A 19,731-nucleotide genomic window follows, 5' to 3' on the forward strand; every position below is an offset into this window, starting at 1 on the left:
CCATAGCTATTACATACTTAACATATCTAAAATTGAACTCGTTGATTAAAAAAAAAAAACAACCAAACCTCTTCTTTTGTGAACTTTACTGTTTTGTCTTTTTTTTTTTTTTTTTTTTTTGGAGAGTATCACCTTCCCTCCAATCACCCAGCTTCATGACCTTAAAGTTATCTGGAACTTCCCATTTTCTCTCAGTCCCCAAATCTAATCAGTCATTGGGTCTTGTGATTTCTACCTCTACAGCATCCACACATCCATCCAGGATCTTATTAAATGTCCTGTATGCAGAGAACCTTGTTTATAAAATAGAGGGGAAAAATAGCTATTTGTTTGTAAAATACTTAGAAAACTTCAGATGAACACTGCCATCACAGTGCCGAGCATTCTTATTTAAACCAATAAGATTGTTACTGTGCAGTTGAAAAAAAAACACACAATTTGGGGCAGTTTAGATTGTTCTTTCCTCCTTTCCAAGCAAAGAGGAATGTGTTAAAAGTGCCTAACAAAAACATGACAGTAGAGGCTAAAAAAGCCAGGATGAGACGCAAAGCGCTCAGCAGGTGATGATCTTAATAAGCAGTTTGAACCACGATTCTTGCTGCCGAGCTTTGTGTCCTGCCAGTTTCAGTTGTTGAAAGTTTCATTAAATTTGTTTTAATGCCTTGTCTGATTTCCCTGTTCTTCAGTGACCTGATTTTTAAGAGAAACAGCATTTCAAATGTACTGAATACATTATTACTATGTAAAATTCACTATGGGAAAGAATTGTTTGAGATTCAAGGGCCCTGAAATCACCAGTAAAAAAGTGGAAAGTAGATGTTGCTCAATTAATTCTAGTCAGTCCAAGTACCTCTGCAAAGATGAATATTAAAAGCTAAATGGAGCTGCTGGTGTAAGTTCATAAATGGAAAATAATTAAGAACTATATATTTTCAACTTTCAATCAATTTCAGCTGTTTTAAGGAAGAAGAAAATGCCTTTCAGTCAAATTTGTTCTGTTAATATGTCTGATGTTATCTATAAAGTATAGAATTAAAAGAAGATTTTCTCTGCTTTTAATCATGATGCTCTTTCTTGGAGGGAGAGTGGTATTTTGTTTATTTCTTTTAAGTCATTTCACTGTTGTTGGAAGTGTATTTCAGACCACTTGTTTCTGTTATTAAAAATGAAATAGCTACAGTTGTGTGGCCTGTAATGGGTCATTTAACTTCTCTGTGGTCTTTGTTTATCTGGAAAAATAGGAGTGTGGACAAGATTATGTGTAAAATCCCTTCAACTCTTACCTATTGTGTAAAATTTCAGAAGCAAGGGGAAGGCTTAAAGTTTTCTTTTATTCATTGTTATTGTTGTTATTTAGTCATTTCAGCCATGTCTGACTCCTCATGACCCCATTTGGGATTTCTTTGACAAAGATACTGGAATTTTTTGCTATTTCCTTTTCCAGTTCATTTTCCAGATGAGGAAACTGAGGCCCAGGTTAAGTGACTTACTCAGGGTCAATATGCTTAAAGGTGAGATAAAAAGAAAGTCATTGCAAATTATTATTAATTGATCATGCTATACTTACCACTGAAAGTATACAAGTATACCAGAATTTTTAAAATGTTGTCACATATGAATTTTCAATGTTTACAATGACAACTTTCATGCTGATTTGAAAGTTATATGTATTTTTTATATTCAGAGAATCATAGAATTTACTGTATAACTAAATGTAATTGCCAAAAAAAGTAAGTTCAACACTAAAGATCCACATTAAAAAAAAAAAAAAAAGCATTTGTAACTTTGAAAGGTACATCACATGCTAGAAAATACAATAATCATGTTAATCATTAAGATGATTTTAAGACCATTGAATATACCTAGATAAAGTATAAAAGCAATTCATTTTTATGTTTTAAGAATTTGGAGAGACAGAAATGAGTTAGCATAAGCTAACCTGAAACCTAATAAAGTCAAAACAGTAGCTTCACTTAGGATAGCTCAGGAGAAGGAAATCGCATGGTCCAGTGGGACAAGAACTGAATCTAGGATCACAGGAGATAGGTTCGATTTGATGAAGAGACTAAACTAGTTTGCCTCTAAGGTTTCTTCTAGCACTAGATTTGACATCCCATTTCATTCTAGTCTATAGATATGAATTCAAGATTATTCTACCCTTTATGGAGTTAGCATCTTATTAACATCAAGCTTCCGTCTACCTTTACCCAAAGATTCTGAGGATTCTGGGCCATGTTTAGGGTACCTCAAAAGCATTATTGTTGCTAGTAAGTGAATCTAAGGTGTCACATTGCATTAGCCTCAAAGTGGATTTGTCATGTGGAAGACCTGAGATTGAATCCTGCCTCAGATAGCATATTAGCTGTGTGACCCTGGCCAAATCATTTTACTTCTCTCAGTCTCAGTTTCCTCATCTATAAAATGAATATAATAATGATAAATTACCGCATAGAGCTGTTGTAAGGATAAAAATTAGATGGTACTTGCAAAATACTTGTAAAGTTTAAAGTGATATATAATTGCTAGCTATTGTTGTTGTTATTATTATTATTGTTATTTTTATCTTAGGTCACTAATACTTGGAAAGTGACCTTAAAACTCTCATTAGCAGAATCTAAAATCAAACTGGATGCATTTAGACCAAAGTTCTTCTAGAGTTCCAACTCCCATCTTAAATCCTTTGCTTAGGTGGTAGTACCTAGGGAGGTTACTACCTCCTCAATTCTACCTCTTAGAATTCTTAACTTTCTTCTAAGTACAATGAAAGCCACACAGCACTACCTCTTGGAATCACTTTGCATGTACTTTATATTGGCTTATTGGTGTTTATGTTACATTTCCCCAGTAAAATATAAGCACCTTGGGGTCAAGAACTGTCTCACTTTTGGCTCCCTATCCTCAGAGAGTAAGAACCCAATATTTTTTCTTGTCAAGAAAAGTTAGAATTGGACAGATTTGCTAAAGCTGTGGTAAACAGAAACAGAATATACTGGGAAATTCTAAGCCAACTGAGGATCAACCCAAATCCACAAGATTTAATTACAACCAGCTTCATCTTAATGATCTCAGGAAATATATAAAGTTTGTGAAGCAACATGATGGAATGGAAAGTATGATGATTGAATGTCAGGAGAGAGATGGGTCTCAATCCCATCTTTATCATCGTTCACTGTCAGACCAGAGGCATGTTAAGTAGTGTCTCTGAGCTTCAGTTTACTCTCCCAAAAAATGAACAAGAGTGTTTACATTACTTAAAAGTGTGTTTTGAAATAGCATTTATAAAATAAATAGAGCAGATAGGTGGCACAGTAGAGCACCAGTTTTGCAGTTAGAAAGACCAAGTTACTAGTTATGTGAACCTGGGTAAGTAATCTAACCCAGTTTGAAACCTAAGTGTCCTCAAATATAAAATGCCAGAGAAGGAAAAGCCAAATCACTGTCAATATCTTTATCAAAAAAACCTCATATGAAGAATCATACCCGACTGAAAAAATACTTCAGCAGCAGCAGCAACAAGTAAATCTGAAAACACTCCATAAAATCAGAGCTGCTGTTACATCAGCAAATTGCTACTACTTTACATTAAATTCCCTCCGACACTAAGACTGAAAAATCCATGCAGTCTCCAAGGTGAGGTAGAAAGAATCTAAATATTTTTGAAAGATGCCAGAATGTGAGATGTAGAAATAGTTCTTTTCTTTTTTTCTTTTTTTTCTTTTTTTTATTTAATAGCCCTTTATTTACAGGTTATATGTATGGGTAATTTTACAGCATTAACAATTGCCAAACCTCTTGTTCCAATTTTTCACCTCTTATCCCCCACCCCCTCCCCCAGATGGCAGGATGACCAGTAGATGTTAAATATATTAAAATATAAATTAGATACACAATAAGTATACATGACCAAACCGTTATTTTGCTGTACAAAAAGAATCAGACTCTGAAATATTGTACAATTAGCTTGTGAAGGAAATCAAAAATGCAGGTGGGCAAAAATATAGGGATTGGGAATTGAATGTAATGGTTTTTAGTCATCTCCCAGAGTTCTTTCTCTGGGTTAGCTGGTTCAGTTCATTACTGCTCCATTGGAAATGATTTGGTTGATCTCATTGCTGAGGATGGCCAGGTCCATCAGAACTGGTCATCATATAGTATTGTTGTTGAGGTATATAATGACTCCTGGTCCTGCTCATTTCACTCAGCATCAGTTCGTGTAAGTCTCTCCAGGCCTTTCTGAAATCATCCTGTTGGTCATTTCTTACAGAACAATAATATTCCATAATATTCATATACCACAATTTATTCAGCCATTCTCCAACTGATGGGCATCCATTCAGTTTCCAGTTTCTGGCCACTACAAAGAGAGCTGCCACAAACGTACGTGCACATACAGGTCCCTTTCCCTTCTTTATGATCTCTTTGGGATAAAAGCCCAGTAGTAACACTGATGGATCAAAGGGTATGCACAGTTTGATAACTTTTTGAGCATAGTTCCAAACTGCTCTCCAGAATGGTTAGATTCGTTCACAACTCCACCAACAATGCATCAATGTCCCAGTTTTCCCGCATCCCCTCCAACAATCATCATTATTTTTTCCTGTCATCTTAGCCAATCTGACAGGTGTGTAGTGGTATCTTAGAGTTGTCTTAATTTGCATTTCTCTGATTAATAATGACTTGGAGCATCTTTTCATATGACTAGAAATAGTTTCAATTTCTTCATCTGAGAATTGTCTGTTCATATCCTTTGACCATTTTTCAATTGGAGAATGGCTTGATTTTTTATAAATTAGAGTTAATTCTCTATATATTTTGGAAATGAGGCCTTTATCAGAACCTTTGACTGTAAAAATATTTTCTCAATTTGGGACCCTTTAACATGAGCTTGACAGCTCGTCTGTGCCTCCATAGATAGAGGAAAGAGAGATCCAATGAACCCAGAAGGGATCCTTCTGATGTAATTCAGCAGAAGTTCAATCAACAAGCATTTATTAAACAATTGATAGGTACCAGACACTGGGCTGGACTCTGGTGACACAGAGGCAAAAAAAAAAAAAAAAAAAAAAAAGCCTGTACTCAATTTGCTTAGTGCCCTGGAAATGGCAACCAAAACAGTTTGGAATACCTTAAGAAATAGAGGTTATAAAAGTAGCCTTTAAATGGATGAAAAACATATTTTATAAGAGGTGGTTTTTATGAGCTTTTGTGTAGGTAGCTATATTCTATGGCTTTTAAGAAATAAAGGGAGTTTTAAAGTAAAAATACATTTTATTTTGAAGATTTATAATCTAGGCTTCCCTTTAGAAGGTCTCTGCATTTTATTAAACTTGCAGTGAAACAAGGCTAATGCATTAATTCTGGTCAAATACACAAGAATCAAGGTGAGTAATTGAGACAATTATCTTGGTAATTTAAGATAAATTACAGTTTTTCTTTAAATCTCTAGATAATTAAAGTAACAATGTTTTGTTTTACTTTATAATTGCCTTAATTCTCCAATGATATTTGGAGTGTAAATATAGCCTAATTCAAATGAAAAGATTCGACTTTAGATTATATGCAGATGTACTGTGCAATTGTTATAATTCTATTTGAATTGTGGAATGTTCCTTCTTATTGTGCACATCATAAACCCTGTTATTTCAGTTTAATTTGCTATTTAGTTTCCATGGTAATTATGATTTTGGAGAATTGGAGAAAAAGATATATTTCTGGATAAATAAAAAAGGAAAACATGTTGGGGTTTCTTGAATGTACTTTATATTTTTCTCACTTAACTTTTATTGCTGCTGTTTTGCATAAGTTTGAAGATGTTAGCATAATGAGAAAAATATATGTACATAAAGACTATATACATATATCTGCTCTGGGTAAAAAAATGAAAAGAATTTTATAATCTATAATTTATAATAAACTAAAATGTGCTAGTCTTGAAATTAGTATTTATCCACAGGGGAATTACTAGTTTCAAAAATGGATTTTTCATATTTTCATGGTTTTCAACCATTTTAATTAAATGCAACATCATTCTTGCACATTGGTGCTCAGAAAGATAGTTACTTTATTCTAAAACAGGACACACTAGTGGTAACTTCCAATAAATGGCAGGAATCGCTCATAAGCTTTTCTAGTACACAGAGTAACTTAATAAAATTTAAAATCTTGAAATTGGTTGTCTATTTGGGTTATCTATGTTTAATAACAAGCAGAACATTCATTACAACAAACAGTAAATTGATCTTAAAAGTAGTTTGACACAGCTAAACAAAAGCACCAAATAAGCAAAACATAAATCTATTAAGGAAGTCAATGAGGTTAAGTAATATTAAGGACACTGCTAGAGAATTAAATATCTAGTATGGACCTGTCAAAGGCAATAAGCTGAACTGCTTTAAGCAGCTTTTTTTTTTTAAATTAAATTTGTGTTGGAGTTTGCAATTGAATGGCAATAAGATGCAAAAGCAAAAACATAAAAGGAAGTATAAGCTTTCCCATGGCAGAATTTTTTTTACTATGATAAAAGTTCACTATTTCATTATTAAAGTGTTTTGAAGCCTTAAATTTTAAACAAAATAGAAAATTCATGCAGGTTTTTAATATCTATTTCAAATAAATATCTAACTGAAGCAAATATTTTGTGGTGTTTTCTATTTAAATCACTGGGCTATTTAACTTCAATTTTACATATTTGTATAAAGAGATTTTACACAAGAACATGATTTGTTGACCACCAAAAAAGAAAAGAAAAGCTAGTATTTGGAGTGTCATATACTGTGCAAAATGTTTGACCTTTAAATTAGGTTTGACTACTACTAACAAACAATTGAACATGGTGTTGTGTGTATGTGTGTGTGTGTGTGTGTGTATTAATTATACTTGAATATATATTTTACTATTTGGAGAAAATAAAGGAATCCATATATAAGTAATCATTTCTTTACTCTTATTTTTAATGAAGAAAGTTTATAGTTGCAATTTTTGAGTACTAAGCTTTCTATTGTAAGTTTTAAAAGTTCTTTAATACTCCAATAAATGGGAGAGAATAATTTTTTAAAAATCCAATCTAATCTGGAGTTCAGTAATAGCATTCAAAGAATCCTAAAGGAAAGGAAAGGAAAAGTAGCATACCACAGTTCTTAGAATATAATAGACTTAATATCTGCTTTTTGATGAATGAATAAATCACTAATATTTGAATGGATTGTAAGTAATCTGTAGCCTCACCTAAGACATTACAAGGCTTTAACCATGTTGCTGTTCAATTTAATCATTCTATCTATAAATATTAATCACTTCTTTTGTGCCATAAATCAAATAGTTTAGAATCAAACAATAGAATGGAATAAAATTGAAAACCAATAATATCAAGAGGTTGACATGATACCATACATGATATCTAGGATCACCTAGATGACCCCTCCAATCTCATCAGTAAATCTTTTGAGTTTATGAAGAGAAGGGAAGAAGTATTTACTTATATAGCATCCACTTTATGCTAGATACTACGATAAGCACTTTTTAATCAATTATCTCATTTTATCTTTATCTTTAATCTATGATGACTTTTTAGAGTTTTACTACTTTCAGATTTAATTTCTTTACAAATGAAGAATTGGTGGGCAAGAAGAGAAGGGGACAAATATACTCAAGGATAAATGTGATATAAATACAAAAGACGACAATTAAAAGATAAAAGTTTTATTAAGTTTATTAAGGATGTTTTATAGCAAGGTAAAAAGAGAAAAGTTTTGATATGAACAATTTTTGAAGGTATAAGCCACCAAAGAGATATAAATCCTACAAATAAAATAGTAAAAATACAGCCGTAACAGTGACAATTCCCCCTTCTCTTGTAGACTTATCCAAGACTGTGAACCAAATTTAGGTGTGATAACCACATCATCACCTATGGTATTTCCACCCCAATGTAATATGTTTTCTGTCAAAGATATTGCAAGTCCTTTGGAGAATGAAGATGGAGTCTATCCATTGGTGAGTTACTACTTGTTTGAATTTTTCTTCTTTAAAAGAGTGATTGCTATAGATTCCAAATCTCACTTTGGAAAGTTATTGTATGACCACATCATTTAAATCAATTTCCTCATCTGAACGGTAGGAATAATATTGTTTATACTGCCAACTCTAGAAGCAGGGGATAAAGGATTTTCCAAATCTAAAGTTCTATATAAGTAGTTAATTTTGTCATGATCAAATAGGGAAACTTAGCTATTAATATTCTACAACATAATTTGGGGCCATTTTCACATAAAAATGAACATGTTATCCACAAATTATTATTTATACCTATTTATTAAGTTGTATTTGTATTAAAAGAGTTGATTCCTTGAATAAAACAAGTTGAAGATACAGTTCCTTAGGTAGTATCTCTATATGAAAGAGATAACTAACTTAGATTATATTGTTCTCTCATGTAGTTGAAATTTATCCATTTCTCTTAGTTATTCATTTTATAGTGGCAGCATATGAGAAATAGGACATTGATGGATAATCTGAGAGTTGTCCAGGAGCTTCAAGCTACTTAGTTGAGAAAGATTAGATGCCATATTGAACGTTTTTAATTGCCAAAGCAGTACTGAGACAAAGCACTAGTACTCATTTCCTGTACAGTGTTAATATCAATTGCTCAGTCACCCAACTCTATGAAAATATCTGCATATATTTCTGTTTTAGTAGTTAATGGAAAAATCTTATTAAATATAAAGAAAAATAAGTAAATGATATGATCATATACCTTCTTTTCATAGTATTTGTTTTTCAGAGTTGTGTTTTTCCAGAAAATAGTATTTTTCTTAGTAAGTTACATTGACTTTGAAGTCTGTATGTGTAGCATTCAAAACATCTTTGATATCTTAGTTAATGATTTTTATAATACTTCTCCATGGAATACAAGTATTTCATGCAAATGTTAAAATCAGCCAGGGCTTAATTAGATAGTATATTATAAGAGCTCAGATATACAGTAAGTACCTTTTCTCATCTGAAAAGAAATCTATTCTGATTATTTTTGGTAGTCATAAGGGAGATGGAAAAAATTGAGATAGCATGCAAGGAAGAAGAGATCTTAATCCAAAACCTGTTGTGGTTATGGATCCTTAAAGATCAGAAATATAAATAATCAGTTATATTTTTTATTCATTTCCACAAAACAGCGGTTACATTCTTTGAAGAAAAAAAGTAACTAACAAAGTAAGCAAAATAAACATGCCCCCTATTTAAGCTCTGAAAACCATTATGGGCACTTTCTAAATACTATAATAGAATAACTCTCTATTGATCTTTGTTTTCCAAAAATTAGCAAATTAGCTTTTCAAATAATAATAGTATCAATTCAATTTATTAATGGAATATTGTACCTCTAATATCTCTTCTGAGCTCCAGTCTAATGTTGTCATTGAACAGATCCAACCCATAGGCATTTCAAATTCATTCTGTCCAAAATGGATTACTCCACACTCGTTTGCCCTCCTTCCAGAGTCCCATGTTTCTGTGAACAAAATCACGCAGTCTTCTTTACCTTATCATTCTTTCACTACCTGTCCATTCCTATTCAGTTAGCTGCTAGTATTGTCAATTCCACAGTAGCTTTTACATCCATTCTCTTCCATCCACTTATACAGCAGCCACATCAGTTTAGTCCCTTATCACTTTTCACCTGTAAAAATGCACTCGTTTCTTCAATTATCTTCCTCTCTCCAAATCATCCTCTGCGCATTTGCCAAAATAATCTTTCTGAGCACATATCTGGCCATGTCATACTCTGTCTCAAATTGCTTAAGTGAGTCCTCATTGTTTCTAGTATAAAATAAAAAATTTTCTAAATAGCTGCAAATGCCCAGAGAAAACATATCTAGAAACAGTAAGAAGTTGCAAAGAGTGAAATTTTGGCTTGATAAAAGGAAGAATTTTCTAAAAATGTCAAGTCCTTTGCAATTTGGATCCAGTCTGCTTTGCTAGACTTATTTCACATTACCCCCTTTTAGATACTTTATATACCAACCTAGCAGGCCTACTTTCTGTTGGCATTTCATCTTTTATATCTGGGTTTTTGTATAGTCCTTACAAATTGTTTGCTAGAATATACTCCATTCTTGACTCCACCTCTTAGAATCTTTAGCTCTCTTCTAGACTCTTATTTCATATGCCACCTCTACCTCAAAGCCTTTCTACAGCTCTCTGTTTCTGTCTGTCTTTATCTATCTCTTTCTCTCTTTTAAAATTATCTTTTATATGCCTATCTTTCTAAATGCTAAATGTACCCACAGTAGAATGTAAATACCTTGAGGATGACATTTTTAAAAAATTGCCTTGTATCCCTAATACCTAGCACATAACAGGCCCCAAATTCTTGTTGTTTGAAAGGAAACAATGCAATCCCTATAACATCTCTCATATATGTTCTCTGACAACTTTTTAATCCCAGAATAGTAATACGAGTTTTCAGGTATCTGCAGGATTATCATGTGGAAGACCTGCTCTGTTTAACCCTGGTGGGCAGATCTTGGAGCAGCACCAGAACTTGCTAAGAGGCAGATTTCAACCCACATAAAGAAATATTTCCTAACAATTAGTGCTGTCCAAAAGCTGAATAGGCTTCCTTGGTAAGACTTTCCCCATTCGTGAATGTCTTCAAGTGGAGGCCACTGGATATTGTAGAATTCACTTTCTGAGATAAAAATTCAACTGAGTTTTATTCAGTGATGCAATTACAATCCAGGTATTGCTAGGTATTGGGGAGATAGAAAGTTTAGATGAGATTTAACTTTCATGGCATTTGCAGCTTAATAGAATGGTAATATGCATATAGATAATTATACATTATATATACACTATATATATACACACACTATATATATATACACACGCACACTATATATATATGTATATACACTATGCATACATGATCAGTGCATTGGAGAGGTAAGAAAGTGCTTCATGGTACTTAAGATTAGAGTTGTTTTTTATATGGGATCTAAGATAAGCTTCATGGAAGAGATGGCATTTGAGTTGATTTTTAAAGCACAAGTAGAAGTTAGTAGGTAAAGATGAGTAAGAAAGACCTTGCAGGCATGGGATGCATATAATCAAAGCAAAGAGGCAAAAAATGTTCAGAGGAGACAGTGGTTCATTGTGTGGACTACTATAGATTGTGAGAAGGAAACATAATGTGAAATAAGGAAACATAAAGCGATGTTAGGTTGTAAAGAGACAAGAGTGATGGGCATGGATTCAGACCATAACCAAGTCACTTTTAAAGCCTCAATTTCTTCATCTTCAGATGATGATACATTTATACTACTTACCTCACAGAGTATTGTGGTGAAATTACTTTGTAATCCTTAAAGTGCCATATAGATATGAATTGTTATAACATCAGGTAAAAGAATTTCTATTTTACTTAGTAGTCATGAGAATCCCTGAAGTTTTTTGAACAGATGGGTGACACAAATAGAACTATAAATATAGAACATTAATCTTGATATTTTAACAGTGGAGCAAATGGTTGTTGAATTGGGTAGAAGAATCAAGGAAAGATTTGTTATTGTTTTTTACTTGGGGAGACTTGAGCAAATGTAAAAGTATATGAAAGGGAACAAGTAGAAAAGTAAGACATAGAAGATAAATTAAAAAGTAGTTGACTGCTATAGAGCAAGGTCTTACAAAAATAGAAGGCAATGGAATTGAGCGCAAGGAAATGATTTGATCTTCATGAGGAGAGATCACTCTCCTATTGTAATCAGACAGAATGAGGAGACAGTTTCTGATGATGCCAGGAAGGAGTAATAGAAAAGTTAAAAAAAAGGAGCTCCCCTCAGTGAAATAGGAAACTAAGTCATCTTTTCAATATTGGGGATGGTGTTATGTATTTCAGGATCAGAAGAGGGAAGAAAAGGTTTAGAAATGACAGAGAGGAAGTTGATAAAAGTGATTTGAATAAATAATGGCATGAATAGGCTTTTCTAGAAGCTATAGAAATCATTCTACTTTATATGTTTTTGAAAACTACTCCTATGTAAAAAAAAAAAAAAAGTTTTATACAGATGCAATGGAAGCTATAGAAATACAGAATAGGAGTAAATATCAGAATTATAAGGTACTTTAGAGGCCATTTATAGTCCAACTCATACCTGAGTAAGAATTCCTCTCCCCCTAATCAGTGATATTTTCTTCAAGTCCTCCAGTAAGTAGACATTCCCTCCATTTCACTCACACTTACACTTCTTCTAAAAGTGGAGTGCATTTTACATTTAGATAACTCTTGTTATTAGCAAATGCTTCCTTATATCAGTCCAAAATTAGCAGCTACAAATTCTATCCATTGCTTCTAGATCTGCCTTCTGGGCCTAAGCAAAACAAATCAAATGCCTCTTTTGTGTAAAAATATTTCACATAACTGAAAGTGTAACACCAGAGAAACTGAGGCAAGCAGAGATTGGTTTTTAATCTTTAATGTGGAGTTAAGCTAGCTGACCAGATGGGACTCTTGTCCAAAGCATTCCATGCACATAAACCAAGGCAGGGAACTTTATATAGGGTTTTAGCTAACTAGGGTTTGCAAACAGAATACACAACCTGAATATACAATCTTATAGGGAAAACAAAAGCAGATAAGGGGGAAAAGAATACTGGGAAAAGGGAGGATAGACAAGCCATAATTCCAGGAAAGGATCATAACTTAATCCTGACAGGATAGGGGTCAAGCTAAGAAGGTCAAGGGCAGGAGACAATGAGGTGAGGGGCAATACTCAAAAGTAGGGGGAATTACCTTAGCAAGGAGTTTATGACATAATGATATGTAAAGGTGGTCAGAGCTTCAAGGTTTTTCCTGGGCTCTTTTTTAAACTCAGTTCTCCCAGTCTTAATGGCAAGGAAGGAGGCAGGGGTGGCTATGGCCCATTATCCAGCGCTCAACAAAAGCAAATATTGTGCAAACCCTCCTTTCCTATTCTGTGTGCTGTTCTTCTGGTTGAACATCTTAAAAGGTATTAAGGAGAAAAACAATCAACAGGATTTTGTGATAGATTGAATATTGAGGAAGGGATCAGAGTAAAAAATCAAACATGATTTCAAGTGAAACTGAGGAATTGAGAAATTGATAGTCCTAGTAAGACCAAAAAGTAAGCAGTTAAGTTCATAAGGTAGTTGAGCTGGAGAAAGGATTCCAGTGGGAAGAGGGAAAAAAATGCCCCAAATCAAAACCTAACCAAAAAGGTTTGTCTTACCTTCAAAGGGGTTTGTAAATCTTCATTCTTAGCTAGACATTATATTTTCTTCTTATAAATAGATAAAGGACCAGATAGATAGAATAGACCAGAGACTACAGAATAGAAAAAGAAGAGTAGAAAGTTTTAATTCTTATGAAATATATCTTTTATTAAAAGCATAAGTGCAATAGTATGGAATCTTTTTATTGTTGCTTTTTTACTCTTGAACTTTTTATTAATTTTTTTCTTTCTGTAAATTTGGTAACAAACAAGCTTCAAATACTTAAATAGCATTTTTGCATGATCCATTGTGAGGAGGGATTAATTGTCTAGCCATTAGGCCTTTCTAATCTACTTAAGGGCAAAAAATATATTTTTCCTAAAATTCTGTCAAGGGGAGCAGGGAGAGGGGGAAACCATACTTACTTGTGAAGCTATTTATTAATAAATCCACAAATATGTATTAAGAGCCTAGAAGGTGCTGGATACTTTGTTAGGTCTTGTAGATGCAAAAAAAATTAAACAGTCCTTTTCCTCCAGGAGCTTATATTCCAACTGGGAAAATGACATGTACCATAGAAATACAAAATATATACAAATATAATTTCTTGGTGAGAGAGATATTAGCAGATGGAGAAATCAAGACAGACTTAATAGGAATTAACACTTGGGCAGAATTTGGAAGAAAGCAAGGAATTCTAAGATACAGAGGTGAAAAAGATCATCATTATGGCCTGGGGGGACAGCAAAGAAAAGAGTGGTTAATGAAATGTCATGTGCAAGAAGGAATAGTATGCCAGTTTGCCCAGCATAGGCTAGTGCCACACTAATAACTGCAAAGGGTTTTCTGTGCTGGACAGAAGCATCTGCTGGGGGTGAGCATTGCTCCTAAAATAAAATTTGCATTGTATCCTAGGAACAATGTAAAACCATTAAAATGTGCATAGGAGAGCAAGGTGGTCATACTTGTATTTTGGGAATATCACTGACATCTGTGGAAAGTTAATTGAAGTTGAAGGAGATTGAAGTCAGGCATATCCATTGGGAGGCTACTGCAGTCATCCAAGTGAGAGGTAGTAATAGTTGTGTGAGTAGAGAGCAGATGAACATTAGAAATGTTCTCAAAAGAACTGGTAGGTAGTGCAGTGGATAGAACACCAACCCTGAAGTCAGGAGGACCTGAGCCAAATCTGACCTCAGATACTTAACACTTCCTAGCTGTGTGACCCTGGGCAAGTCACTTAAACCCAATTGCTTCAGCAAAAAAAAAAAAAAAATTCTCAAAGTAGAATCCACAAACCTTGACTGGATATGAGGGGGGTTAGATAGGGTTCAGGACATAGGAAGAAGATGAAAAAGTTGAAAATTCTTCCAACATTTCAAAGCTAGGTTAAAAAGGGAGTCCCTGCAAGAGAAAAATAGAATTTCAAAAGAGGGAAGGGATGAGTTTTGGGGAAAGAGTTCTGTTTTGGACATGTTGAGTTTTAGAGGTTTATAGCACATCCAATTGGAAATATCTAATAAAGACTTAGGACTTAGGACTAATGATATTGTGGTCATTTGTAGAGAAATAATCATTGAACTCCTGAAAGCAGATGAGATTAACTGATAAAGAAAGAAGAGGGCTAAGAACAATCCCGGCTTAATTATGCCCCAGTGAAGATGCAGCACATGAATGATCATCTTATAACCATTTAATAAAAAGTGGTCAGACAAGTAGGAAGGGAATCATGAGTAGGCAGTGTCTCAGAAGCTCCCCACTTTACCCAAAAAAGAATATTTAGGAAGATAAAGTGGTCAGCAGTATCAATTGCTGCACAAACTCAGGAAGGATGAATAATGAAAAAAGACCTTTAAATGTAGCATCTTGAAAGTACTGGTAGGCCAGTTTCTGTTGTGTGATGAGGTCATAAACCAGATTTCAATTTTAGACATGAGTGAAAACAGAAAAATATAGAGATGAGAGCAGACAGTTTTTTTTAAGGAGTTGGGCTATGAAATATAATTATTGAGGGAATGATAGCATCAAATACATTTTTTAAAGAAATAAGGAAGACTTGTGTATGTTTGTAGGCAGCAGGGAAGGAGATGGCAGACAGAGCCTGAAGATTAGAGAAATGGGATAATTGGGGGCAGGAGACAATATGCAAAAGAAAATGGGAGGGAATGGGAGCAAAGGTATAAGAGGGCAATGGTGAAGAGAAAGACCATCTCGTTAAAGACTGGTTATTAAATTATTAAAATTAAGGATAAAAGAATAGGAGATGATGTCAAGGTGTTTTAAATGTACAGTATGGGAGAAGTGGAAACTCATGGTCAATGGCTTCTTTTCTCAATACGGTATGAAGTAGAGTCTCATGTTAGACTTAGGGGAAGGGATGGTATAAGGAAAAAAGGCTTGGAATATCTATTGTGGAAAATGCAAAATAGCTGTAGTACCTAGGATACTCTTCTCTTATACATCAAGTTCTCAAAATAGCTATCCCAGATTCTCAGTACTATGGGTCCTAATTTTTCTCTGGACAACCACTGGAAACAGTTCAAAGCAAAGAGATTTCATGAAATATCACTGTAGTAAAAGTGGCAACAGGGCATTCCTTCCATATCCCTATGGCATTTTCTCCCACAAATACACATACTGTCAGTGTTAGAGAGTGGGCACAATGGAATCACTCAGAGGGGCACAGACATGTGGGAAATACATGTGGCCAAGGCATATATGTAAAAGGGCAGTTATCTCATGCCTCCAACACAGAAGAATCACCACTGTCTTCTGATTATGTCATCACACTGCTCACCTTGCCAAATGTATGGCTTCCACTGGATACTGTTCTGCTGGTCCCTACTGGTCAGCTGGCAAATTTGAGCCAATACTTTTTATCAGCCAAATGTTAATTCTGATGGTCACATGGTGGCTGCTGGACATGTAGTTTTTTTTTTGTGAGCATTCCTTTCTCTTACTGGCTTCTTGACTCATATCTTCAGAGCCACCCTTTGGCCACCTCAGTTCCAGTCTAATAAAGTGGCTAGAACTTCTTCTTGATAATAGAGATTGATAGCTCTTTAGTCAGAATACTAGGTATTCTGACTACTATTGACAAAAGCCAGGAATAGTGCTCCCAATTCAAGATTAAGTCTTTTTTTACCCTATGTCTGAGGTTGAATTCCTCTGTTACAAACTAGTTTATGATTAAACATTCCAGGATTCTCTCTGTTTAGCATGTAAATGAATTTGAGCCAAAAAAAAGGGGGGGTGGGGAAGCTAAGGTTGTCTACCCATATATCCCCCATGCCTATCTTTATTTTACAAATCTGTGTGCACCAAAATCCTATTGCTTTGGTGTTAGATTTTGGCCAGCAGAGTAACCTACAGTGTCAATTGTTCATCTAAGTTGTATCAGACTCTCTGTTACTCCATTTGGGATTTTCTTGCAAAGATAATGGAGTAGTTACCTCTCCAGCTCATTTTACAGATGAAGAAATTGAGGAAGCAGGGTTAAATAACTTGCCTAGGCATCATAGCTAAAGTCTAAAGCTGAATCAATTAAGGAAGAGTTAAATGATTGTAGTGAGGGCTTAATAACACAAAATTTGGATGGATTCAGTTGGCACACTCTTGCCCACCTGATTGGCTGTGGAGGAGAAGTGGAGAAGATAAATAGAGGTAGTCCAGGATTGGGATTCAGCAAGGTATGACTTATAATGATACAAGATGATAAAGAATTCAAGAGCAGAGAAATAGATTTAGGAGGGATAAAGTATAGGGAGAAATGTCATGAAGAAATTTGTTGGAGACATTTCAGAATTCTTAATTATAAAAGTAGACCATCTTAATTATGAAAGTGGGTTGAGTGGCTACTGTGGAGTGAATCATAAACAATAAGGGCAGTGGTCCATGACAATTATATTTAGCTTTTATTATGAAACATACCTTTCCCAAAGGAGTAATAAGTTATTTTCTGTTTGTAGAAGTCTTCTTAAAATATATACTGAAAGATTTTTTTTTTACTTAGGAATTTTTTTTAATGAGAAAACTTAAGTTTGCCAACTAGTAATGTACAATGTTGAGAGGTTCCATTACAGTGATTATTGTTTTTATTCCAATTATCTCACTCTTTCCAGTTATGCAATAGTGCCTGGGTTTCACAAAAGAGATGTCATATTATATTCTTAGATGATGTAATGCAAGCTATGGTCTTTGTTAATATTAACTTTGTAAAGTATTTAGCTGTCTCTTTGGGATAAAATGTGTCATATAAATGTGTGGGGGGGGAATAATCACATTGTTCTTTTGTTTCTCAGATGACTTTTTTTTTTTTTTAATTCAGTCTCCCCCAGAGATGTCATTCCCTGCTTCTTTGGCAGCACAGCATTTCCTTATGGAAGAAGAGAAACGGGCGAAAGACCTGGAAAAGCTTTTAAATACACATATAGATGAACTTCAAAGACATACAGAATATACTCTCAATAAATACACTAGGCTAAAACAAAATAGACATATATGAGCTTTTAAACTTTTTTTGTTTCCCTCTTCCCCCAAGAAAAAAAATTCTAGCAAAACATTTGCAAAGTTGATGAATGAAATTGAAAAATCTTGTTCTGTTTTCTTGAGTAAATAATTACTACAAGGCAACTAGAAAATAGTAAGTATTTTGTTCTATAAAGCTGTTTGCTTTATTGCATTAATGTCCTAAAGTGTTCTGCAGTAGAGTTGCCATAAAATAAACATTACTACTATCACAGAGACTTTTCCAGTCTAAGGAATATCTTGGAATTAACTATGCAGCTCTTTTCCCACTTGAATCATGTACACTAAAAATCCATTTCCTCTGCAATGAGAAAAGCGAATTTAAGGATGGAGGAGCATTTTGAATATAAAACAATCTAATACGGCTCAGTTGAACTAAAATTGAAAATATAAGATTTTTTTCATGTGAAAAAAATATTTTGGTGTTTGTGTTACTTTAAAATATGAACATTTATTTTCATAGAAAATACTGACGTGTTCCTGATGTTGCATTTCCTTTTCTAATGATCCTATGATATTAACATTGTGAAGATCATCTAAGATGCTCAGGGCACATTTCAAATGTGCCACATTAAAGGCTACCAGAATGAAATACTTTTTGTTACTTCATTGTCTACGTGAACATGAACAGTAAAATTAACACTATAAAGAAATATCTACCCCAATTCTATTTCACTTTCTAAAAATATCCTTTGGACAGGAGTTTGACTTTCTTAGTACCAAAATGATTTTCCTGCAAAGGCTATAAAAAAATGCCCAGGTGGCTACCACATCTACTGGGAGTCACAATGGAAAACTTATGGGGGGAAAGCACCATTATTTTAATGGTAGAAGGCTTCAATTCATTCTGCATAGTAATGAGGAAGTGCAGATGTACACAGACAGATGGTTAACACCACAATATTATCTCAGCCATATTGTATTTACTATATGTTTGATGGTATAACATCTAACTAGACTATATCAACATAAACTTTACATAAGAAGAAAAATAAAAGTTATGGACACTTTTCATTTCCTGGTTAATTTTTTGTAACCTTAGTACAAATAAAGCAAATTCAGTTGTCAGAGTTGTCTTTGGAAGAGTAAAAAGCCTCAACACATATTTTCCTGTACCCGAAATCTGTACTGGTATCTTTCTCTTTAAAGAGTAAAGACACTTTAATTAGAAATTTTTCTGCTAAAATAGAGATCTGAACAATTTTCTCTCTGTAGAGCTCTGAATTTACCAGAGTAATTATTCTTCTTAATGTGCTAACTAACCTTTATATAGAAAGATAACACTAGTGACACAGTCTTGAGGGTAATGACTTTGAATTTTTTCCCTGGAGGTAGATTTATATTGATGAATCTTTTTTTTTTCTGGTTTGATCTGAAAAAGAACTTCCTTTATTAATCCATTTCTTCATGATTTCTTAATCCCAGTTTTCCTGGATCACCTTTTAAAAGGAAATATGGTTTAAAGTAGAGTATTTAAAAAGGTCTTTCCTTCCTTTCTCTGAACCCTTAGGTGTATAATAGGGTACAAAAGTTGGATCAAAGTGATCCCAACCAAACATGAGGGCTTGAAATTGAGCAGGGATAATTGGTAGGAAGATGAAAAATAGTACCAGGTTGTTGGACTTCAGGAGAGCAGCTAAAAACATATCCAAGTATTTTATGTCCCACTTCTTTTCAAGTGATAGTGAAAAGTGGCAGGACCCCCAGAAAATCCTTGGTATTCAAATTCAGCAGGATTTCATTAGACAGACAAAAGCTGTTTTCCCTTATCTCCCTCAGTCATAGGAATCTGGTAACATTCACTATTCAAGTCTAACACTCAGAACTACTGGCTGCTCAGCAGTTAGTTGAGAACATTGTAAACTCATAGCATGATATGTTGATCTGCCTTAATTCTTTTAAGCATAACATATTAGGTACTTAATAAATACATATTGACTTGAAGGAATAACATTCTTACTTTCCCAATCTTTCCATTCT

The 19,731-nt window shown here is 33.9% G+C and overlaps 1 protein-coding gene across 11 annotated transcripts in view; it reads left to right on the forward strand.

Annotated features, from left to right (window-relative positions):
- Positions 1-18,773, forward strand: part of DEUP1 (deuterosome assembly protein 1) — a 140,805-nt gene extending 122,032 nt beyond the window's left edge. For 8 of the 11 annotated variants that reach the window (XM_031960988.1, XM_031960986.1, XM_031960991.1 and 5 more), the window contains 2 exons: positions 7,857-7,992; positions 17,552-17,728. In XM_031960988.1, the coding sequence (XP_031816848.1) occupies positions 7,857-7,992; positions 17,552-17,728 (313 nt within the window). Of the gene's footprint in view, positions 1-7,856; positions 7,993-17,551 lie in introns of all 11 variants that reach the window. The other 3 variants (XM_031960994.1, XM_012545094.3, XM_012545092.3) reach the window with 3 other exon arrangements.
- Positions 18,774-19,731: the final 958 nt, after the last annotated feature.

Source organism: Sarcophilus harrisii, chromosome 3, assembly GCF_902635505.1.
Source record: "Sarcophilus harrisii chromosome 3, mSarHar1.11, whole genome shotgun sequence".
NCBI lineage: Eukaryota > Metazoa > Chordata > Mammalia > Dasyuromorphia > Dasyuridae > Sarcophilus > Sarcophilus harrisii.